Genomic DNA, 26,143 nt, shown 5'->3' on the forward strand with positions numbered 1-26,143 from the left:
ATTTAAAATACCCTACACCTTTGATAATAGACAAATAAGCCTCAAAAACTCCATCTTAGAGAAAAACTTGAATACTTTTTCTGTGCCTTTGTGGTACAGATTTCCTACTCCCACCTTCTCTAGGACCTAAAGCCAACCTCTGAGTTACAAACTTTAGGGGGCGATGTTTCCCATCAGAAGAAGGAAGAAAAAGAAAAAGGAAGTATTTGAGAATCGGGCAAATCTTAAGTATCTTCTCCACAAATATTAATAAAAAGATTTAGCCATCTGAGCAGTTAAACTTAACTTACTCCAATTGCCGAAACAAAATTTGGATCCAATTGCTCTTTTATAAACGAGTGAGTTTTGTATTATTGTACCTGATTCATGGCTCTACCTTTAGAACAAAAGCTGTAAGATCTCTATTTGCATATGTTTGCATGTTTGTATATGTTGTAGATGTGTGGTGTTTTTTTCCATCTATGGATGGTGTTGACAAAATTAATTTGTAAAAGAACTCTACTTAATTGGCTTTAAAATAAGCACTTATGAATTCAATATTCCTAAATCTCAGAATTATAGACTAACCCAATGCTTTTCAAGCTCATGTGATCTGAGATCATCTTCAGTAAATAAAAGCTAGTTGAACTTTGTTGGTCTGACTAAAAGAGGCATGTCTTCAGAGTTATTAGCATTAAATATAATGCAGATAAACAACGCTGACTCTACCTAGATTTACTCATCATATAAGTTCATGTTATCTCTGTTACAAAATTTTTCAGCAAGAAACATATCTGAGGTGATAGCTGACTTTGTCTCTCATGAAGTTTTCATGGGTAGTCTAAACACAGTTCTTGGGAGCAAGCACATGCTTCTAGGAATTATGAAATATATTCATAAATCTGCCAATCTAAATAACACTAGTGTAACAACAGTTCACAATTTCTTACTTCTTAGTTTTCACTAGAAATTAAATTATATAAAGCTTAAGAATTCTAATTAATTTATGTAATTAAGAGTACTGGAAATAATAAGGGAAATAATTGTGTATGCCAGGAAAGCAGGATGTGTTTTCGGGTAAGAAAAGGCATGAGATATGACGTATTTTGTTTATAGGAAAAGAAAGTAAATCTGTTCCAAAGTAAAACTGGTTATTCTAAAATTTAAAGGGGAAAATAAAGGACAAATTAAACAGAAAATTGAGAAGAGAGAAAGGGAGAAAGAGAATCTTACCTTGTGCAGTCAAGTTGGCTAAATGAATTCATAATAAGGATTACAAAATTAAGCTTTAAAATCAGTAGTATATTCATGTAAAACTAAAACTTGATTTTCTTTCATCTATGAAATGTACGAAGTTTTCTTGGATAACTTGTCTGCTCCCAATAAGAGATTGTAAAAGATTTTTCTTTATCTCTTAAGTAATCTTCCTAGAAATAAAAAATTTTGTGTTTTACCAAAGAAATTTCCTGTGCTTCATGTTATATTTATCATCCAGTCTTTGATTACTTGGGAAAACTGAGTCTTAATATTACAAGAGTTAGGTTTTGCTAACAACTATGTAACATTTTGCATTTACCTTTGAAATATTTTATTGTCACTTTGATTAAATAGATAACTAGGTACTGTTTCATAATATGTGATCCTATTTAATTAAGTGTCCAAACCTTTTGATATTTTTGACAAACTTTTCAAAAATCAAATTCTAAATGAAGTCTTTTTGACTTCAAACTAATTTTAAAATATTCAAGAGGATCTCTGGAACATCTCATCCTTGTAAGAAGAAAGATGTTAAACTAATTAGGTTTATTTGGTATGTTAAGTTATGTGGGAAGCATAGTCAAATAAGAAATAATACTAAGCCAACTTTACATTGTATTTGTATAGATATATAAGCATTTCTGAAATTGTATGAAATTCCTAAAATTCTGATATGTCCTGGTATAATGTTATCTGTCATAATTCTAGTTATTATATTGAAACATGTGTCACAGAAATAAGAATATTTCTTTATCAACTACATATAATGGACTCTAATCCGGTCTTGGCCATTTTTAAGTCTTTTGCATGTATAGTTATTTAACTCTGATGTTTTTGCAAAAGTGCCTCATCTTCAAGGAGATTCAGAGAAAGGGCTCTCACAAGCACAAGTTTCTGATAACTTTAAGGTCATACAACCAAACCAGGTAGGAATTTCTAGAACTAATGGAAAAACTGGATGCAAGCAGAACAAGAATTAACAATATGAGATTGAATGAACCGATGAAGATGATTATAATTTTAATTAATTTTTGTTTGAAACATTGCTGGTTCTTTAATGTTTTGTTTTTTCCAAGATTTAAGGAAACTTTTCCTTTTGAACTACCTATGTCTTAGAGCAACTTGGTCAAGTGTACCTTTATGAACAAAGATAAAGCATTTACTTTTCCTTCCTATCTGATCCTCCAGAATTCAGAAACTCTTGAGTTTCTTTTCATAGCAATACAGTTAGTTATTTGCATAAGTTCAATAAAAATTAATTCTCCTTGTAAGAGGACACAATTGGAAACACCAGTTATATTATCAAGACTTTGACTAGAATGTCATACTCGAGAGAGAGATGCATAGACCCAGCTATGTTCATACCGCTTAAAGGAACCAAGGCCAACTTTATGGAGCCATTAAAGCCCCTAGAAGAAACAGTCTGGAACCTTCCTTCTAGGGTTTTGACAGTCTAAACAGTAAGTAAGGAAGGTCACTTCCTGGCAGATGCAGGAATCTCAGGATATTTTGGGGATCTACAGAGAAGAGGAATTTATCCAAATCTATAGGCAATGCAGGCAAAGTCTTATGGTAAGTCAATTGGTTTGGCTTCCTAGCCTTGAGAAGCTTTTAAAAATTCAACCTGACTTTCCTTATGAAAAGTTCCAGCAAAGTAGATCTAAAAGAACCTATATGGCCAATCACTATTCTTGCTGTACTTATGTACATAATCAGGCTGAGTTTATTGAGACTTTACTTATTTTGCAAAAAAATTTGTTTTACTATAATTATCTTTGGTAAAAATGGGGGTGATTGCATAGAGGAAAAAATTATGTTTCAGTAGAACCAAAATACTTTCGTGAATATCAGATGTTAGTCCTATAAATTCTAGTCATGTTAGTTATCTTTGAGGTTTTGTTTTCCTACCTGTGAAATGGACTGAATACTGAATTCTACTTTTCTCATATTTGATTACAACTCTCCAAACTGATTTTCCAGTTTTCTTCCACCCTTTGACTTGGTATCACTAAGAACAAAAGTTTCCCTTTTCCCTGAAGCGCTGAAAACTAAATGTGAATGATGATAGAAACTTAAGAGAGATTGACACAATGGCTCATGTTTAAATAATCTTTGTGCCTGTTGGTGAATGGGCTACTCAGAAAGTTTTCCTGAATACCTAGTGATATCAGAGGCATTTCAAACTACAAAAGATTCTTTGCCTTGACATCAAGAAATCTTGACCGGCTGCCCCTTGGGCTCAGAAACTGGTTCATATACTCTGATCATTAACCTCTACTTTTCTTTCATTTCCAAGAAAAGTATTTTTACTAAATACCTGATATCTTGCCCAGAACAGGCCTAACTTTGGTTGCCCAACTGCATCACTGCCTCCTGAAATGAGACACAATGGTTTAACTGAACTGACCAATTCTCAGGGCTAAGAAACTGGTTCAATGAGATATGGAACAATCTGTCAACTTAACTTCTGGTTCTGTGAAACTTCTTATTTGAAGTTTCAGGGGTAGCTAAATATGTCACTTTTTTTATTATTTTGAGCTAAAAGCAATCAAAACCCAGAAGATTCAGGAAAAGCTTTTTACCTACCCTCAACTGACTAAATTTACACTGGAAAGGGTGCCTGTACCAGCAAGATAGCTATTACTAGAGATACCCTTTTACCTAAGAAACTTATCTGCATTACAGGACAAACTTTGTTTTCCAAACATCTCTCACCTTTCTGTAAAAAGGCTTCTTCCCTTTGTATTCCAAGACCCCTACCCCTTTCCTTAGCTCAGTATGTCATATAAGCTTCAATTACCCAGCTGCCTTTGGGGTCTTCTATTTTTATGGGGACCCCATATGTCCAAAATTAAATTTTTCTCCAGTTAGTTTGTTTTATGTCAATTTAATTATTAGACCAAATCAAAGAATATAGAAGGAAAGGAGGAAGAATGTTTCTGCCCCTACATTGTTAAATCAGTTTTCTGAAATATGTATATGTCAGTTGCCTTTTTTAAACAAAGAAAAATTAACATTTAAACTTGTTAAATGTACACTTTTCAGTTTGAGTCAGTTATATAAATTTTAATTTTATCAATTTTCCAGTCATGTAAGGTGAACTGAACTTGTCATATTTTGATCTCAACACAATTTGTATCTTATCTGTCTGGGTCAAAAACATTGGTGAAATTTGCATGAGACACAGTCCTCAGTTCAGGCCTTATGGCCAGGTACTAGGAACCACTCTCCAAGCTGACATCTTGTTACTAACCATCCTCAGAACTAAGAGTTTTCACAGAATCATCTCAAGCTTATTTCCTTCTCTTTTTAACTGACCATGTCAGCTGGTTCTGCTGAAATCAAGATATTTTCTCTCTGACATTTCCCTAATCTTTAAATCTTCTATTTAAAAAGAAAGGTTTGTTTGACATGATTCATTCTTAAAGAACTCACACACAATCCCGCTGAAGACACTTTAAGTTGATTTACCATTTTTAGCAATGTTTAGTGAATTTCATTTTGGTTTTTGTAAAAAAATTATAATTTTATCAGTTCATAATTTACTGTAAACATGAAACAAACAAATTATAGAGGTCCAGTTTAATTTTACTAAAGAACCTACACACACATACACAAATATTTTCTCTCTCTCTGTCTCTGTATCAAGCCTCAAGCCAAACCATACAACAAATTTTCAAACATTCCCAGCTTTCTGCTTTCATTGGGAAAATATGAAAAGGGCATGTTTAGTGCTTCAGTGGGAACAATGCATTAATTATAAAGTGCTCTCTCAAATATACACATGAGAAGTAAAATTATGCGGAGCAAGACTAAGTACATACTTGTGCATATCAATCATTTATTATTGTTCCTTAGGAATCTTAAATGACTTATCCAGTTTTATCAATTACAGCAACAAGAAGTCACAGTTGTATAGCACTCTACAGTTTATATGAAACTTGTACAGCCATTATGCTATCTGATAAATAACTAAGTTGCCATAACAGAATAGATCACAGCCTGGAGAAAGTGAAATTTAATGGAGAGAAGATAGGTTTTAGAGTCAAATGTGGATTTAAATCCTTGTTCTACTTATTACATGCAGGGTGACCTTGGGCAATCCATGGGGTATCTTGGAACTTCATGTGTAATATGAAGACTAAAAAAACCCTACTATTATGAGGTTTTTATGATGACTAACTGAAATGATAGTGCACAGCATCAAGCATATACATGTGCTCAAAATTGTTGGCTCTTTCCTCCTTCCTCTTCCCGACTTTGCAGAACCTAGCTCCGTCAGCCTTCTTGCATGCTCAACTCTAACTTTGCTTTATTGCACTCAAAACACCTATTTTATGCTATCCATAGTTGTTGAATTTGTCAGAACTATATGAGGTCATGAAACCAAAACGAAGGACATAACCCTAAGAAAAGACCCCTTTGTCTAAAGGAATTCAATTATTACAAAGGTTGCTCATTTTAATGCAGCAATATAGTTGTAGCAAATAAAGTAGTTCAGGAGAGTGCAAAATAGATAAATCATGGTGAGTGGTTGGAATTATGAATAGAAAATGAGTAGGTACAACCTGAAACTTGTATATTTTGGAAGAAGAGCTTAGCTTAGTTTTGGAACAATAAAATTTAATGAAAGAATACTAAGAATGGCAGAAAGGAGATGGTTCAAGTAATTGAACATGTTTTTAGAAACAAATGTTGTATTGGTGCTGTGCCAAAAATCAATGCTCAAAATAATTTCATTTGAATAGAATACTAATAAAAGGCACTTCAGTTAAAATATATTAAAATCCAAGAATGAGAGGCTAAAGGAGTCTTTGTGAGCATGAGGACATCGAATTCTCTAATACATCAGATGTGGTAGTGAGAATCCCAAGAGGATAAATGACCAACATCCAGTACCACACATTTAGTCAGGAATAAATGTGGCAATAGTTTCAAATTCATCTGATTTCAAGTCCCCTCTTATTAATGATTATGTATCTGGCCCTGATATCAGCTGAGGTCTCTATGGCCTATGTGCCTATATATATTCTTCTTTGTTCTGTCCAGTTCAACCAGAACAAGGAAATTAGTCCTTCTACCAGTTTCCACAGGAAATCCACTTACAACCAGAAGTTTATGATTTGTACAGACTGTTGAAAATTCACAGGTAGGGGAGAGTGGGAAGAGAACATTCAAAGGCCCAGCACTCACAAAGAAAGCTGGTCCTGGGTTAAAGGATGCTTGAATAGACAGCTCTGGAGAGAAAGAGATTGATCTCCCTGGAGCTATTGTGTTTACATTTTGAAGGAGGCTAAACCCTGGGCTCTTTTGTTTATTTTGCAAAAGACCAAAAACTAAGGACATTTCCCAGAGAAGATTCATTTACACTAGGGACAAAAGTTTCCTTCCTATTTCCAGAGGGGAGCAGGGCAGCTGGTCAGCTCCTGTACAAATGTCCAGATCCCTAATTTCAGACCTCCTATGGTACAAACTCCTGTTGGTATCACTGACATCTCCCTTCACTGCAGTGCCGTGAGGGAACTGAGGAAAGGGGAATCTGTGCTGTGATTGCTGTAGATAATAAAACATCTGATCCACATACATCATTTTTGCCTACAGGCCAAAATAAATAAGTATCAATATTAAAAACTTATCAATAATGTATTTTCCCCAAGCTAAGACTAACTACTGACTAGCTATTACTTCTCCATCAACTTTCATTTTTCTTCTTTAATGAACTAGCAATTCTTTAAGTATTTACTAGCTAGATTCAGTACTAAGAGATTTATGTGCATCACCTTTTGGGTCGGAAGCTGTTACTTTTACTGCTCCTGCTAAGCTATACTATACTGCTGCAGCTAGCACACTCGACTAGGCAGATTCAGAAACTGTTAACAGGTTTCAAATTCTCCAATCTTAAAACAATATTATTTATTAATACCATATGGTAACTTGTATATTTTATAGCATGGAAACCATGGGTATGAGGTAATATCCACATTCCTTTTCATACTCTGAAAGTGTCTTGTAACTCCGGTATTAAGGGCTCAAGTTAAACAGTTTATTCAGGAAAGGAACACAGGTCTTAAGGGAAAATCCTTGGTCCAGAATGATCACTTGGGCCCAAATACTGAAAAGTATGTTGTATGTTGCCAAATGAGGGTCTTCAGACTCTCTAGCCTTGCCATGCATGGACCAGCAGTACGAACATCATCTAAAATCTTGTTACAAATTCAAAATTGTGGGTCCCACCCTGGGCCTACTGAGTCGGCATATGTATTTTCATAAGATTCTCCAATGCACATGAAAATTAAGAAGCACTTCTTTAGTCTAGATTTAGGGTATTGAAGCTTCCCCTCTGAGTCCTGCTGATGAAAAGTAAAACCAAGCCTCTCCCTGTGCAGGTGGTATATCATGGAACTGCCTTTAGACCCTGAGCCATTTGCTGTCTGCTGCTCATCCTTATGTTTTGTGCAAGTCCCAAAATAATGTAGGAGAAAGTTCTCAAACCATGTGATGTGGTATGACTTTGCAATAAATAGGGTGTTTAAACAGAATGAATCACAAGTGTGATTTACACTGAGAGGAAAGACTCATGAATACTGATTTAATACTGGGAAAAGCTGTTTTGAGATGCACTGGCTTTTCTCTAAATCAGATAAAATTATTTGTCTTTAACATTCAAAAGGTTTCTGATATGATGCTTAGACATCAATTCTAGTTCATCCCATTTTTTCTTGATTAGTTCTATTACTCTAGCATACTTAAATCACAGATGATGACCTAGAAGGGAACCAAGGAGAAGCTACTGCTCCCTCCTTCTCTTTTGGTAAAGAATATTCCTGCCTACCTCCAACACAGCTTTTTCATGAATGCCTTTACTCTCTATCCTAGGATGTCAAGGTCTCATCAGGATAATCTTCTTTTGCACTTTTGGCCATATGAATCACGTAGTTCCATTTCTTTCCTAAATAATAGTGGAGGCTAAGAAGGGACAAGGCTATTGGATTATAGAGCAAGAGAAAACAACAGATTGCCTCCTATGTCCCGACCATCCTTTCTCAGTTTCCTTCGTAGTCTGCTGGTCTTATCCTACCCCTTACATTTTGGATAACATACTTTTTTTCTTTTGTTCACTCTTCTTAAAACTCCTATATACCCATATGCCAATTTGATTTGACATCTTCATTCTCAACCTATTTCCTAAGCACCAGAACTGCAGACCCATCTGCTTATCTCCATAGGTAACCTCAAGGTCAAGAGACCCACAGTGAACTCAATATACCATTTCAAGCACTCTCCCTGGAGTAGTCTCCACCTTTGTAAATGGGAATCCCATTCACCCAGATACTCAAATCAGAAACTTAATGGTTATCCTGGAAACCTCAAGCAAAACAGAAAGTCATTTAAAGAATTAATTTTTTTTTTCATTTATGAATAGTCAGTTCTTCACTCAATTGTAGATTTTGTTGACTTTCTCAGTTCTAGCTTTCTTCATGGACAAAGTTTCAGGCTTCACATTTTTCTTTCTTTGTCTATTGTTCTCTCTTTCCAACTAGCCATTTTGCTCTTTTTGTTTTTACTTGTCCCCTGTGTCCCCCATTCCAGAATAAGGTCTTATACTGGCTTACATACCATCTTACCAGTAGGGAAAAAACAGATTAAGATAGAGAATAAATGGATGGTTTCTCCTAGACTTAGCCTACAAGCCTTTCTCTGTTTCTTCTGGCCTCTGAAGCTTATTATGAGCGACAACCCTGGGTGGGCAGTAACCACAGTTTTTACAGCTTCTTTTCATAGTTGGGATCCCTGCATAGATAAATAGATCAACTCAAAGAAGTGAGTTCTATTCTTCCACTATTTAGAGTGTCTTTTTTCCTTTAAACAAACTTTTCTATTTGTGAAGTTTTGAGATTTGCCAAACAATTGCTAAGACATTACAGAGTTCTCATATACCCCGCCATCCATTTTCCTCTGTTATTAACATCATATATTAGATATTTTGGTGTTTGTTATAATAAATGAACCAATATTAATAAATTACTATTAACTGAAGTCCATGCCTCATCCAGATTTCCTTACTTTTTGCCTAATGTCCTTTTTCTGTTTCAGAATCCCATCCAGGATACCACGTTACGTTTGGCTACCATGTCCTCTTGGACTCTACTTGGCTATGACAGTTTAATTCCAAGTCACCCTGCTGGAGCTGAGTCCCTGGCTGTCCCTGACTATTCTGCACCAGAGCTCAAAAGGCCCATGGCTTTGATGGTCATTAATTGCTATGGGCTTTTATCCCTTTTCTGGGACATAGAGATATTCTTTTTGTTTACAAAAGAAGATATATGTATATTCTTAACTGCAAAATGTTAGCTTTAAGTATTGTTGTTTTAAAAGTATTGAAAACCTGAAATCATAGCACTGACTACAAAATCTTCCCACGTCTTCATTTCTAATTGGTCACCAATTCTTCAAGATTTATGTCCATCATCTCTCCTTGATTCTCGCTCATCATACTGCCTTTGCATTTGGTTTAGGCTCTTGTCACTCTTCATTAATATTTTGATATACTTTGCTATTTAACATTTACTGTATTCTTACCCTGTCTAGGGTCTATTAAGCAATTTATACACATTATCTCATTTTATTAAAAACCTGAGTGTTACAGGATAATATTGTCGCTGCCTAAATAAAAATCAGAAGTTCAGAGAGGTTAAGTGATTTGTCCAAAGTCACAAAGCTACTCAGAATGGCTGAGCTAGGATCCAAACCCAGACCTATGTAACTCCAGAGTCAAAGCTCTTAAACAGTACAACATACTGCCTATTAAGCCCTTATACTATATATATCCCTAACCCATTTTCCATATGATACTCGAGTCCTCTCTCTATAAAACAACCTTATCAAGGCACTCTGTTAGGCAAAACCCTTTAACAATTCCTAAGATGTCAAGATTAAGTTCCAGTTCCATAGTATAGAACACAAGACATCCATTATCTGGCCTCTCATCTCTCTTAAGTTTCATCTCCAACTACTGGCAGTTGTCAATAGTAGTAGTCAATCATTTATTAAGTGAATGTATAAGCACTCTTAAAACTGTTCCTTGAATTTCAGAGGTTCGTATAGGCTTATGTAGGGATGAAGGTGAACAATAAATATGAGAGCATGGAGAGGGAATTATTTATCTTCCCTTTTTCTTATTTAAATGCATCATTTTGGCTATCCCTATCCTATCCCACTCACTCTATGTTTATTTACAAGAACGTTTCTTCAATCAGGAAAAATCTGTATTTGAGAGAATTATTTAAAGCAGGAAGTAAAATTTTGTAGCTCCAAAGAGCATACCAGATACCCTGTTTCTTTACTGACAGTAAATATTATTCCGCTTCTTTTGCTGTATCTTGACTTACTTGAAATTGTGCTTGAAAAAGACCTCAAAGACATGGAAACTACCTAACTGGAAGAGAAATTCTTCTGAATAGTTCTATGAGATGCCCAATAAACAGAGTCACAAAGTTCAACTCTCCTTAAGTACCAATGATATTTTATCTTCAATACACTATTGATAATAATTTTTGCCTCCTATGGCTCAGAGAACTTTGAGAAGAAATCAATGTCCTTCCTGTCAGTGTATTAAAATTTAAGCAACAAAATAAAGTCCAAGGATCCTTGAGTGCAAATCCTAACAAACAGAAAATACTGTAATGCAGCAGAGGTGGGCAGGCCCTGTTTGAAGTCTTGCTGATTTCTCTGATGATGGGCTGTCCTCCATATACTTAACATATAAGATTTTTATTATTTAAAACAGAGTTCTTTTAAATTCAATGTGTATCACTTCTTTCTGTAAGACAGAATGTTTCAGAAGACTTGATTAGTTTATAAAAAGGACTTCCCAAATAAATGACCAAACAGAATGGAGGAAATGGGATGCTAAGATGCCATGATTATGCAGAGAATATGGGCTTTCTCACTGAGGAAATATCCATCTAAATTAATATCGACTATTCATACAATATTTTGAAGATATTTAACTTTGCTTCTTTCAAACATGTTACGGTACATGAAATAGGTTGGCAAATAGATAACATTACTTAAAACCAGTTCATTAATTTCCCTTGGTAGGAATTTTATCTACTAAAAAGCTGTTTGTTAAGCTAATTTGCTGACAAAAATATTTCTTATATCCTGAAATCATGTTTCCATTACAAATCACCACAGCTTTTTATTCATAAGTTGTACTAACACAAAAGCTTTATATCTCCTAGTTTGTCCAAATGATTGCAAAGTTTGAATTAGTGAAGTTTTAAAATAGTTCATTTAAAGCTTGCTAGCTTGTAGATGTGCAAATAATTCATAGTAAAACTATTATGAATGGTCACTGAAGCATTTGTAATTGGGTATTCAAAGTAATTAACTGTAGTCAAAGTAGTTTCAAAACCTCTGGAAAAAATAGAAATAGAAGCATTTCCCCAAAATGTGCCTGACTCAATTATTTTTATTCTTCTTAGTAATATTCTTTTGGTCAGAGTTATGAAGATGATCAGTATTTCACACAACCTCAAGTAGCCATAATTCTCATTAATAAAGTAACTTGTAGTTCTTGGAATATCATGTGCTCTTGTTGTTCCTCTTACCTGGAATGTAACCTTGCCTTACCATTGTCTAACTTTTATTTATCCTTCAGGATTTATTTTTATATATAATGTCCAGCAGGAAGCGTACTTTTAAATTATGCATTTCCAAACACCCATGAACACATTCACATACACACACACACACACACACACAGCTGGATCTTCAGTTCCCTTCTTGGCTCCTACAATACCCTGGGTAATCTCACTATTGTGGTTCTTTTCATACTATACAGTAACCATGGTTAAATTTCCTGCAGTTTTGTGTGTGTTTGTGTGTGTGAATAAATATTGTTAGTATGAAATGGGAAGAACAGCCAACTTTTAAACATATCAGGAGATACCAATAATTTTATTTCGGAATGTGTGTGAGATCCTAGCAGCTCTTTAAATTCATACTCTAAGAAAACAGAAATACTGGAGAAAGTTTAACGTACTATTTCACTATTCAAATTGCCATTAGTTCTAACATTAAATGTTTAAAATAAAGTAGGTCTTTCTTAATAATCTGTCGTTTTCTTCCCCTAGCCATGGTTCAAATGACACATTACTACAGGCGTTGGTAGGTGGAAAAGGCAAGTTGTGATTGCTGGCAGTGCTAAAGGACATATTGCAATAGGGATTTAGCAAATTTCAAACAGGATCACAATTATTTCTCAACCATGAAAAAACATCCCTTTTAATTATTCCACAATTGTGAGCAGTGTAGGTTTAATTAGGCTGTTTAGAAATCATTTTGGCAGGTATCACTTAATTTAGTAAGTTATGCAACTAGTATGCTGCTGTTCATACCAGTACAAACCTCAGGGAAACCTCAGGGTTATGGACATTTCTTAATCCATTTATCACAGCGATCATGGAGGTGTTTCTGTAGATCCTGGGTTGATTACTTCTGACAGTAAACAATCACAGAATTAGGGCAAAAAGGAACAAGGCAACTGTGCAAAATATGGTGCTGCCCCTGCAAAATCAGAGCTCACGACCTAATCTAGCACAGCACAAGCATGACCAGTCCATGACGGCAGCAAACGAACATTTTCCTTCCTTCGGAGCATACTTACAACTGCTTCATAATGTTTAAAGTTGTATAAATGTTTAGTAAAACATATTTAATTTCTCTGGAAATAAATAAAGCTTTCATAATTAAAAAGAACTCAAGTTCATGAGTCATGAGAAATGCAAGTTAAGATATCCAAAAGAATGACTAAAATGTAAAAGACATGACATTAAGAATGGTGATGAGGAGCAAGTGGAATTGCAGGAATTACTGATGAGGGTATGGCACTGTTTATTTCTTATCATTTTTTAATTACTTCCTTCAAAGCACACTTTAAAACAGGAGGCCTAGGAAAACCCACAGGCAGAAAATCCTTTTCAACTCAAGAATAAGTATGCAATCAAATACACCTTCTGCACATACATACACACAGACACAGGCTCTCATATACTGCATTCCGAAGTCTGCTTATTCCACAAATGAATAAAAAACTTGAATTTGGGTTCTCAATATTTTCTAATTCTCTATCTTACTAAAAATCATACATTATTAGGCAGTGTGCATTAAAAAGAAAAGAAACTGTGCTTCTATACATTTCAAAATGTGTGAAAGGGCCAGGTTCATTTAGGGAATTCTAGATTCCATGTATAACAAGGAACCTCAGCAACAGAACAGTTCTCCCTGAACATCCCTGTGATGCAGAAAATACAAGAAGTCATCAAACTGTTAGAAGAAACTTCAAAACAAAGTCATTTTTCTTAAGAACATGATTTAATTTGAACCCGCAGAGCAGTTACCCATTTTAGCTGCTGGGCTTATAGACAGTGACCTGTATGCCAAGATGGTTCTACTGAATAAATCACAGAGACTTCCTGCTTTTTACATGAAGAATATTCTAGTTTAGAAAGAAGGTTCTGGCTCAGTGGTGACCTAGTTTCATGCTGCAGAATGTGTTGCCTCCCGCAAGATTAGTCTTTTTCTTTTTCATTTTATCTCTCCTGTTACAGTATTTTCACTTTAGAGTTGACCATTTTTATTCTTATAATTAAAAAGTGTGGCTTTATAATGGAGGCATACGAGTTATGTAATGATATTTTTAAATGCCTTGTGTAGTGCAATTAAAAAGCAGTTAAAATTTGCATCTTGCTTTTCTCTTTTTAAAGTTTCCAAACTAGTTATTACTGTTTAAATTTTGCCAACTATTCAGAAGAATTCTCGGGGATCCCTAATTCTGTAAGCTCTCTTTTCAATATGTAAGCAGTCTTGGGTTAGTAAGAGACAGATTTCTATTTAACTGTGCTTCATTAAGCATGGAATGTTGAAGGTATTCTATCCTTAAGGCAAGGCAACATACAAGATCACTGGATTTCAGATTTTACAATTTCAGAGACCAGTAGAATTCCAAAAGAATATTTTGTGGAGATTCCCAACTTAATTTTGACAAGCAAGGAGATTTAAAAAGAACAAATCTTAGTTAAAAAGTCTACCAAACTAATATACACACACATTCTGCCATCATTTCACAAAAGAAAGCTCAAGGAAGATGGTAAGAAAGAAGGAAATAAAGGAGAGAAAGAGGAAGGAAGAAAGAGGGACGAATGGGGAAACGATGAGAATGATAATCACTTCAATAGAATAAATTTAATTTCATGAAAACTAGTATTCTTTTCTTTAATGAATCTAATTCACCATCAATGAATATGGACTAGTGCTTGAGAAACCACTCACAGAGATCCCTGTGAATACCTAATTTCATTTTTGTTTTGGGGAAGAGAACCTGACCTGGAAACATGTAAAAGATAAGCATTTTACCAGTAGCCACCCATCTACTTAAGATTCTTTCCTTGGCTTTGCCACTGTTCACAGCGTGATCATGAATATTCAGCTTTCAAAGACTTAATGCCATAGAATCCTACATGGTAGTCATAATATGTGTTCCACTTACTCTTTAGGAATGTTGTAAGCATCCACTGAATTCAACAAGTATTTGTTAGTGACTCAAAAAACTGACAATGGACAATGCATATGTTAAAAAGCTTTGAAGGCGGTTCATGCTGATGGATTTGGGGAAGGTGTGGCCACATGTGAGGGAAGTTTCAGTGGAATCCTAATACTGCTCTAGGCAGAAGGAAGAGCTTATATAAAGTCCAACACAGACTTGCTACTCTTCATTGAGAACTTCTAAATCCTAGATACTCTTAAGAGCAATACATAAGTTATTTATTTCATGTAATCTCCACAACAGCCATTCAATTTTATTTCTTTTTATAAGTGAAGACACTGAGCTTTGAGATTGTAGGTACCTTGCTTATGGTCACATGGTCAGCAGGGACTGTGGGATTCCAATTCAGACAGACTCCACTAGTCAAGTTCCTCGCCACTGACCCACCCTATCTATGTGGGCAAAAGATGCCCAGTGAGCATGTGAATGACTTTCCAACACTTCAGCTTTCATGCCACTGACCATAACTGTTTAGGATGTTTGGTAAAGCTGACCTTACCACTTTTCTCTGTAGACAAGCTGTTACCTAAACCATTCTAAAGATTTAGCAGCTCTGCTTTAAGAAAAACAAACAAAAAGCAAACTTCCTTATAACATAGGCTAAATTGTGTTATATTCTCCCTGACTTTTAATTTTAATATTTTATGGTACAGTTTAATCCACATGTTTTATTCTTTTCTGGTAGAAATGAAAAACATCTGGACACCTCCTCTTTAAATAATAGTGGGAACTTGAGGATTATTAAATTTCCTCTCAATCATTTTCTTCATGTTGTAAATATCAATTCCATTAGTATTTTCATAAACAAATTCTATGCCAAGGAAAGCAAAAAAACAAAAACATCTATTATGAATACATCTAATGTCCTGTCATTGAAACTGGTCTAATAGATGTTCAGTTTGTACTGTATAATTCATCTGCTATAATGCGTATAAAACTTGTACTTGTTTTAAACACATTTTGCTCTGTAATTTTCTATCACTTTTCTCTCTCAGCTTGTTTTAGTTTTCTTTAAAAGTTCATCACTCCTTGATAATGTGTCAAACATCTGACTGTTTATTTATAGCCTGTCTTCCCCATTGGAACATAAACACCTGAGCGCCTGGGCTTGGTCATGTTTGCTCTTGTATTAGCAGCACTTTGAATGAGGCCTTCTATGTAGCAGGTAGTCAATAAATATTTACTGAACTAATAAATGAATAGATTTATAAATGAACATATTTTTAGATGTGAAAATATCTGAGTTATACATATTCCTCAAATAAACCCAGAATTCGTTCGTTGGAATATAACTGGAAATTCCTTGTAAAGAACATTGATTGATGCGTGATAGATGGTGTCTTACAAAGAGAAGGTGTCACAGTGACATTAATACTGATTGGGTGAACAGTAGAGACGGATCCGAGAGGGCAAACAGGAGATGAAAGGGACCAACAGGCTGTCAGTTCACATGACCAGGTGAGGACCTGAGAGGGAGAGATCTCAACAGAAGGAACATCCTAGAGGAATTATTCAGACACCGGTTAGCTAAGGAGCCCCTTACAGGACCTGTTTGGAAACCCTGCCAAGCCAGGGACCTGGAAAGGCTGAATTCCCTTTCCTGCCTTCTTCGCGAAACTGCAGAGGAGATTTAAACAGCCTAAGTAATGAAAGAGGGCTTTTATAATTCTCTCTTTCAGATGTAAGGGTCACAGTCTTGTACTCACTAGTCCCCACAGCAGGTGTTCCCATCCTTCTCTCTGCCCTCAAGGCTCCAAACTCTTCCTTAAAATGAACTCTGAGCAGGTTTCCTCCTCTGCTCCTCCCGAGAAGGGCAAGGTTAGTATCACAAACTCCACCAGCTTGCCTCTCTCCCCACCCCACTTCACTGCTCCCAAAGTTTATTTAGCACTTACTCTGCACCTGCCACTGCAGTATGTGCTGGGATTAATGGAATTCCAGCATTGTTCCCTGCCCAAAGGAGCTGAGACCTGACATGGAGACGGACAGTCCAACACAAGTACCAGATGCCAAGGGTGCCTATATGCAAGGAGGGCAGAGGTGGTGAGCTGGGCCTATGGGCTAATAAAGAGCCTCCAAGTGTGTCTACAGTCTGATGTGATGTCTCCATCTTTTGGATTCCACAGCACCCTGAGTGAGGCTCCTCTGGCCTCTGCTGCTCCCCACTCATCCGGCCCCCCACTGCTGGCACTTAGGGTGTCTGTCTTGTATTCTACCCATAGGTGTGCCCACCTTAACCCGGTGCTCCCTACCCCCACCTTAACCCGGTGCTCCCTACCCCCACCCACAGGATGACTGCCTTGAAGCAGGGCTCTTGTTTTACTTCTCTGTCTTTCTGTGCAGCATCTATGAGGCTCTCACACAGCAGGGACTGATCTGGGATTAATCAGCATTTGGAGTTTGACTGAATGACTCTTATTGTGGGGACACCCGTTCAAGAGTTGTCCTACTTCCTAACTGTCCAGAGAAAATCCTCAGAATGGAGAGACGTCAGCATCTTTTACTGATAGTCTAATAGAATCTTTTACTAATAGAAGCTGGATAGAGACATAAAACTCCGGCTCTAGATTCTGAAGCCAGGAACAAACATTACGTGCAATTGCACAAGCCTGCCCGGCGGAGCACTGGGACGTTTCTGGACCCTGCAGGCACAGTCTTCCTGACTACCTCTACGCCTAAGTTACAGTTCTTTTACAAGTCCTTACATGCAGTTCTCTGTACTAAACAACTGAAGAAACAGAGTAATTGTAAATACCCGAAGCATTTTGATTGAATCTTCTATCTTTAAGATGGAGCTATGGTATTTACAATTACCATAACAGTATAGGTTTCTTATGTACTTTATCAAACTCCAGTAGTTTTATCTAGTACAAATAAAAATTGGAGTAGTGAAAAATTCTATTTTCATATATTTACCCATTAGAGCCAGTCTGTTAATGTTATATTGTTCAAGTTCTAATTAACACTTTTGTTTAAAAATAATAGAATTTTAAGTATCTGATGGACTTCAAATACCCACTCCAGTGATTTTTCAAACTTCAAGTCACAACTCATTAGTGGGCTATACAGTCAATTTATTGAGTTGGATTCCATTCACAAAGTGAAATAGGATAGAATAAAATGATCATAATAGATGTTATAGTAAGGAAATGCTTTAAGGCAATTTTGTTTGAGCATGCTGACAGCTGAGTGTGTATATGCTCAGTAAGTGGTGTAAAATGTGTCAGGCAGAATTCTAAGATGGTCCCAAGATTCCTCATCCCTCTGATGCACAGACCTGCATAATGCCCAGGACTGTGTATTTGATGGATGTTACTTCCATGATTATGTTATGTTGACTTTAAGACAGGGAGACCATCTGGGTGGGCCTGACCCAATTAACATGAGCCCTTTAAAGGCAGAGAGCTTTTTAGACTATCCCCAGGAGAGGGAGCCAGAGATTCAAATGAGAAGGATTGGACACAGTTATTGGCCTGAAGATGAAGGGGGCCAGATGGCAAGGTAAGAGGGTGTCTTCTAAAAACTGAGAGGGGCCTCCAGCTGACAGCCAGCAAGGAAATGGGGACCTCAGTCCTACAACTTCCAGACACTCAATTCTGCCAATAAGAAGAATGGGCTTGGAAGCATATCTTTTCCTAGTTGATCCTGCAGATAAGAACTTAGCCCATCCAGCTAGCACCTTGATTTTAGTCCTGTGATACCGTGAGGAGAAAACCCAACCATGCTATGTAGATTTCTGACCCATGTAACTGTGAACTGACAAAACAGTTAACTTTGTGGTAATTTGTTTCATAGCAATCAAAAACATACAGTACTTCACAAAAAAGTAAAACTAGAGTTAAGAGAAAAAGTATTCAGACAGACACTGATTTACTCTAAATCTTTCATTGTATGGATGAGAAAATTAAGGTCAAGTGATGGTAAATAACTGCAAGATTAAACAGTGAAGGAGGCAAGGCAGAGAAAGCTATTCCCTTACCACAGTCCTGATAGAGTGATTATTTTCCTTTAAAGTTATCTGAAATTCAAACATTTCATGGAAATAAAAAACAGCTTTTGCTCTATTTATTCCAAATCAATTAAATGTTATGTTTCTTGTAAGACCAGTTAATTCTCTCATAAAAAGTAATGAGTTTATAGTGTGCCTTTTTTTCTGCTATATTAGGTTTAATATGTTTCTGTTATTAGGAATAATTAACAACCCAAACTATTGTGTACACAAAGAGTCTGTAATTTATTTTTCCTAGAATTCTCTCAACATGAAATAGATCCTTTACATAGGTTCATGAAGGATAACAGCTATGAGATCGGAAGAAATTTCTAGAGAAGGTACAGCCACTCATTAGCCACTAAAACAAATTTACATAACTCAGAAATTTTCTATTTATTTATTTGAAAAATTATTTAACCCCCAGAATCAAGACTTGAATTTAAATATAATATTTCATTTAAGTGTATTGATGTATATTGCTAAATTTAAATGTAGTACTCAACTTGGCCACAAGAGGACTCCCAGGTTTTTCCAGTCTGTGAACTACAAATTGAGACATTGAAAGATCCTTTTAATGAAAGGGCATATTGGCTGGTGGATGAGTTAGCTGGCAGGGTTTCCTTAAATGAGATTATCTGGAATTGCAGTAAAAATATTACTGCACTGTGTTCCCCACAGAAACTTCTGTGGCTCACCTCTGTGTAGGTATCCTTCTGAGTGACACAAAAGGTTGGTTCTAAAGTGTCACATGACAAGGTTAATTTCATTTGCAGAATATCTGTCTCTGGCTTCTTGCTCCTTAACTTCTCTATCCCCTATTTCTAAAAGCTGAGCATATAGCACCCACTTCTCAGAGCTGTTGTGAGGATGAATTGAGATAGAAGAAGGAGCTTAACTTGCTCTATGGAATTGTAAATAAATGGTCATTTCGATCGTTGTTTATCACACGTCCATTTATGAAGGGATACCGAAATAAACCTTTTCTGTGAAATGATCTTTCAATATAGGCCATTATATGATTGCTAAATTTCAGCCCTGAAAATAATGTTTCCAGGTCCAATTTAGTAGAAAGGTCACATAAACACAGTAAGCTGACAGTTCAAATGTCTATTTTAACATGATACACGTGACATTGATTGTGAATCAAATTGTTGTAGTCCAATAATTAAAAATTCACTAGTGGTAGAAGGTATTTAAATAACTCATAGTTCATCTTTTTGCAAACCAATCTCACCATTTAGACCTCTACTTTCTAAGTTTAGCTCTTTATTCACTAATAAGTAGTAAACAGCTCTTTATTTACTAATAAATGGTGTCCAAGTTGATCAGTATTTCTCCTTCATTTTCTCATCTTTAAAGAATATTGAGTTTGTATGATCAACATTATTTTCTGAAGGTAAAGTATCGTGTCTTCTATTCCAGTTTACAGTCAAGAAAGCAACAGAAGGTGGACATGTTGAAGAGTGCAGGAGAGGGCACTGAAAAGTAGAGGGCCAATTATGTAAACATCACAGGCTTTGCTACTTGATTGATTTTTAGAACTATGCTATTGTAAGTTTTAAAAATGGAAATATGCACCTGTCTATACTTCCTTATATCACTTCTTATTACTTGACTATCGACAACCTCAAAGACACCATGCCTGATGTCTGTTGAAAAATAAGAAGTGAACATTTTCATCTGGAAAGAGGACTCGAGAGTAGATCCCACAAGAGGACATAAAACGGCAGAAAGCGGAAGCATGGTTTCAGCAGCCAAATCCCAAAATACCTCTAGACCCACATGCAGACATCACTTCAAGCCCAAAGGATGCAATTTAACCCAAAGACATAGAAAACAATTTGACAAAGTCACACAACAAACTGGTGAAAAATCAAAACCAGAAATGAAGTCCCATCAAGAACCGGAAATCAAGTCTATATATCTATTATACATATATATATAGATAGATAGATAGATATATAAAACATTTCTATATATCTATATAGGGACACTAAAATAAGTGAGATAAAAATTTTGATCCCATATTGGGATACCGAATAAAACCTGATCCCTCTGTTGTGACACTGGTGGACCCATCAAGCCACAGTCTGTACTGTTAAGGCTCTCAGACATGACCAAATCTCTCCAGGATGAAATAGTAAGCAAAGCCGAAGCATCCACGTTCTTCCTGGATAGAGCTGTATCCCTTAGGAATCATCTTCTACCATATGGGATATGTAGAGCTACTTTTGTCTCAAACAGAGTTAAAACCCTGAAAGCTGTTATTGTGTTGAAAAGTAAGGTCAAAGACATGATGGTTAAATCCCAGGACACATTAGTTGGTAAATTTGACTTATTTAGATTAATTACCCAAATATTCCAGTTAAAGTCCAAAATTATAGGATATTATTCCATATGGGGTAAAAAGGGACATAATGCCTACAAGACCCTATCCTGCAAGGCTATTACTCTCTCATATGACAGGTCTGGATATGATTCAGTCTCTCCAAAGTGAAGCAATGTGTAAGGCCAAAAGAGACCTGCAGTGCAGCCTGTCTTCCCTCAGACTATAAGAATTTCTATTTTCTTAGAGCTTTTGTTAGTTCCAGGCTGACATCAACTACTGTTCTAAACTGACAGAACAGGGCCAGAGACTTTAAAGCCTTGGGAAAAGAACAAAAACAAAAAATTGAAGAATGGTGGGAAAAAAAATAGTAGCACGTATGCTTAAAAAATGAAAAACCGCATATATATAACTTACTTCCCTTAGGTCAAGTTATAGAAGGTCCTCAAGCCTGCTATGTGATTTAACTTAGCTAAAGGTTTTCAGTATTTTTCCATCTCCGTGTTCAGACCATGTAAGAAATGTCCACATAATCAGAAAGATACATATGTTACATAAGCAAGGGGGCATTTAACAGCAGATTACATGTTCACAGTGCTATGGAGATAGATTTCGTCTATTTCCTTGCTTTGTAAACACCTGTGCTCACCAATGGTGTAGAACCGCTTCAGTTCACTCCTCCGGGAAGGATGCTTCTGGGTATTTGCTGCGTTGTTCTGCTCTTCCTCGATGATGGGAGTCTGTGGGGTGGGTGGTTTACTGGCTTGTGGCATTTGTTTTCCTGCACCTGCCAAAGGGTTGAACCCTGGAGCAGTGATATCCACCGACTGGGACTTTTTCTTCAACCTGCAGGTAAAGAACACCACGTGCTGTGATTACTGACTTTAGAGACACACTCATTTCATGTTTATCTCCATGGTAATTTTTTTTTCAACAACTGACTTACATTTGGCCCTGAAATAGAACAAGCTTTATTAAAAAATTGTAGACCTTCCCTACATAGTTAAAATTTTTCAAATAATTTTGAAACTAGTTGAAAAAAAAATATCTTCTGTCTAATCATTTTGAATGGTTTCATTAACATATACTAAAGTATAAGTTGATAAAGGTCTTTTGTGTTTCTAATAGCAAACTAAATAGGTGGCAACAGGCAGAGATAATACATTTGGCTATTGCTTTTAGTTCTGGAAACAGAGTATTTTTAATGTTATAGTAAAACACTACTTAAAAATAAATAATTGCAACCTAGTAAAGGACAATGAAGTGATTATTTGGGTAACTAGAGGCTGCCAGTGCTTTTCTGTTTATCTATAACAGTATCTTAGTTGTAAAAATTATAGTTCACATTATTTCTCCAGACACTTTCAATGACAGTAAATGCATTACTCACTTCTACATTTCAGAGAGCTGACATCAGGCCTAACATAGAAAGCAAACCGCTATCCATAAAACATTTTCCCCACTCATGCATGAGAATATTTCTCTTAGGTGTGAAAATAACTGATAAATGATACGAATTAAATTCAAGTAATTCAAGCTACACAACTTAATATGTAATGGAACTGAACCCTAAACCCAGTTTACTCTTGGCCCTTGGTATTCTGGGAGCTGATATTAAGTGCCATTTTTCAAGTCTTAATTCCCCATAGAAAACAAGTTGGCAGTTTTCTTTACCAGTTAAGGTAATCACATCTAAAAATTTGCAATTTTTCTAAAACCTTCATACATCATAACACCTCCAGGCTTCATTAGCTTCCTTTTCTGCCCTGTCAGGTCCTGCTCCTGCTAGTTTCAGTTTAAATGTGACCTCTTCTAGGAAGCCTATGACATGGCCTTGGTAACCTCACACCATTGTGGAGAGGGGGTTATTCATAATTAACTCTCAATAAACTTCTATTAAATTGAATTTACCAGAGAAAAAGCTTTGTTAAAGGAACAGAGCATTATCAGTTAGTAAAAGATTTGTGAATGAGAGCATTTTTTACTAAATTTTAGTTATAACATTATATTAAATTTAAATAATTTAGTAATTTCATTATTATAACCCTATGCTTTCTGACATATCCACGTATCACCTATATTACCTACTTAATATTCATGAAAGTTGATTTGCTTTATCCAAATTGTTAACAAATAACTAAAAAGAGTTCAAATTCATGAGTCATGAGAAATGCAAGTCAAGATATCCAAAAGAATGACTAAAATGTAAAAGACATGACATTAAGTATGGTGATGAGGAGCAAGTGGAATTGCAGGAATTATTGATGAGGGTATGGCACCCTGTATAACCACTTTGGACAAATGTCTGGCAACATCGGCTCAGCTGGAGGCATGTATGTTTTGGCACTGATTCTATTGCTAGGATATATTCTAAACTATAGATATGTTCACTCAAAGACATAGAAGCACAGAAGCACGACTTATAATACACAAATATCAAAAACAACCTAAATGTCTATTAATACTAGAAATGGGGAAATGAATTGTGGTGATACTTATAAAATCACCTTGTGCGCCACATACTTGAGGAAATGTGGATTTACTTTGCACAGAATTATCTACTTCTTATAAATGACTTGGTTGCAATAATACCCTTCCTGTGTTAGTCTAGAGTTTGTAGTCTGGAGCTAAATGTTGTAATAGTACTGTAGGAATCTTAAGAAGACAATGAGATTGATAATAAGAGTAAGTTAAGAAAGAAGTTGCAGGTTACCAAGGCGTTAATTTGTCCCAATATAGCTTTCCAAAAAAGTACCTTTAGACACACAGAGACTTAGACTACATTAAAAATATATTGCACCCTCTAGGATCCATGCAATTACCAAAAATTGAACATTTTGTCACCTACAAAAATGCCAATTCTCTATAGTTTATTCTATAAACTTGAATGCAAAATTAAATTTGAATTTCAATATATAGCATTTTTTGCGGGGGAAGGGGAGTTCAGAGGAGTAGGGATTTCTCAGAAAGGTGCTGAATTTTACAGAAAGAAAGCCAGCTGCTCTCTACTTCTCAATAAAGATTATTTTCAAAATGTAAATATGACAAGTTTTTATCTCAAATTCACATAGCAGATTAGTCACTAGAAACTGCTTATATTTTATGTTGGCCTGCTTTAGAACTGATCAGAATTATTAAATTAAAGTCTTGTCTTGGAGGATATCAGCAATGACAGCTTGTATCTGATACAATGCTAGATACTAAAGTTGATGAAGTTCTGCATCATTTCAAAATGTCCAAGTGTCTCACAAGACCTTTTTATAACCAGCCTCTTTGGAATGAGCAAATGACATAACTTTGGGCTCCAAAGGCCAAAAGCAAGCAGAAAAAAGCCCTACAGTATTTTCTCTGTTCTTTTTGCTCTTCCTCACCAGACACCCTTCCAAATGAAGACTTGAAGAGCGTCATGTTTTCATCGCTGCCACTGGCGTCTGGAACATAGTGAGTAGGTTTGCTGGCATGTTTAAGAAAAGCCTTCCCTTTGTATGTTCTTAGAAAGTAGAATCTGTGTGGGTAACTGAATTACTCCCTTAAAGATTCTAAAAATGACTACCATGATTGACAAGGAAACCTGCTAAATGCTACCTTCCATTTCCACATTTCACAAAAGGGGCCTTTCTTTCTAAATTTTTAACAGCTTTCTTAATTAAATGTGTTAAACAAATGTAAATAGCACAATGGAATATGTAGGTGTACATGAGATAAAATACCCATTGATATTAAATGAAACATTACAACTAGAGACAAAAATAATCTCTTAATAGGCACCAGAAGAATCTTTGTTTAATGAGCTCTGCATTTCCAAAGGAAATGAATGCTGATGTCTTGGATGGAGAAAACCAAATGAGTAAAAGGAGCTATCCCTCTCAGCTTGGCTCCAAAAGGCAGACTGCCTGGTGCTTCATAATCTTTGCCTGTTCTTATTCCTCCATTTCTGAGCAGAAAAGAACTATCCTACTCTTCTCTGTATGTATTCCAAAACATATTTCATCATGGTACCAAAGTTGGACACATTTCTGACAGTAAGTTTCTTCACCCATAAAATGGGGATAAAACATACCCAGAAAGGTTCTGAGAATTAAGTAAACATCCTGTGTGCGAGTGCTCAGCCTAGCACCTACACACGGCACTCTCAATAAACACAAGTTCCAATCTCTTTTTAAAAGGTTGCAAAGCAGTGGATAATTTTGTTCTCCAAACTTTCAAGCAGGTTTTAATCTCTTTATAAGAGCATACAAAGTGGCGACATAATATTGTTCTTCAAACTTCCACGGACGCAGAGGAAATTATGTCCGCTTCTCAGGATCCCTCCCTGCTGCACTACTTTGATGAACATTGAACCCCCAGGACGGCACTGAATTTTACAAGTGGTTTCACCTATTCTGGAGTGTGGATTTTGTGGAAAGACTGGAAGATAACAAGAGAACAAGCTAAATGGCAGTCAATGTGGTGTGCACTGTGATACTCCTCTTGTGAGAGTCCCCAAATATTTTGGAAAACAACTGAATCCACTGGAGAGTTCACCTGAGAGTGTGTGAGTGCACATGCATGTGTGTATTTTAATCTATGTGGGGTTAACTTAACACAGTCAGCTCATAAGCTGAGGTGGAAACTAGGGAACAATGAGGAGGTAAAGACAAGCAAGTAAGTGTGAGGTGGGCTTTTGATTTTCCTACTCTGTGAAAAACAGGATTCGTGCTAATTTCAGTTAGTTCTCCACAGACAGGAGAAGCCCGATAGCCCAATGATGAAATGTGAAGTCACAGGAACTACAGAAAAACAGAGGTAGCAGAAAACACCAATATCAACTGATTTAAAAAGATGTATTCTTATAGTAATCAGCTAAGTTTCATTCTTGCATAACTTATTCCTATTTTATTAGAAACATAAGAAATCTTCCATTCATTCTCCAAATCACTGAGTAGAATGCATGTTTCTTTTTGGCTTAAATGAGTTAACAGACTTCCCAAAGCCCAAGGCT

At 36.0% G+C, this 26,143-nt stretch overlaps 1 protein-coding gene across 4 annotated transcripts in view; it reads right to left on the reverse strand.

The window, feature by feature from the left end:
- OXR1 (oxidation resistance 1) overlaps nucleotides 1-26,143 on the reverse strand; it is a 494,380-nt gene that overhangs the window by 220,723 nt on the left and 247,514 nt on the right. For all 4 annotated transcript variants that reach the window (XR_008996220.1, XM_036876243.2, XM_036876246.2 and 1 more), the window contains exon 3: nucleotides 21,812-22,008. Coding sequence is in view for 3 of the 4 variants with exons in the window: in XM_036876243.2 (XP_036732138.2) it covers nucleotides 21,812-22,008 (197 nt within the window). In the remaining variant the exon portion in view is untranslated. The remainder of the gene's footprint in view (nucleotides 1-21,811; nucleotides 22,009-26,143) is intronic.

Source organism: Manis pentadactyla, chromosome 3 (assembly GCF_030020395.1).
Source record: "Manis pentadactyla isolate mManPen7 chromosome 3, mManPen7.hap1, whole genome shotgun sequence".
NCBI classification, from domain to species: Eukaryota; Metazoa; Chordata; class Mammalia; order Pholidota; family Manidae; genus Manis; species Manis pentadactyla.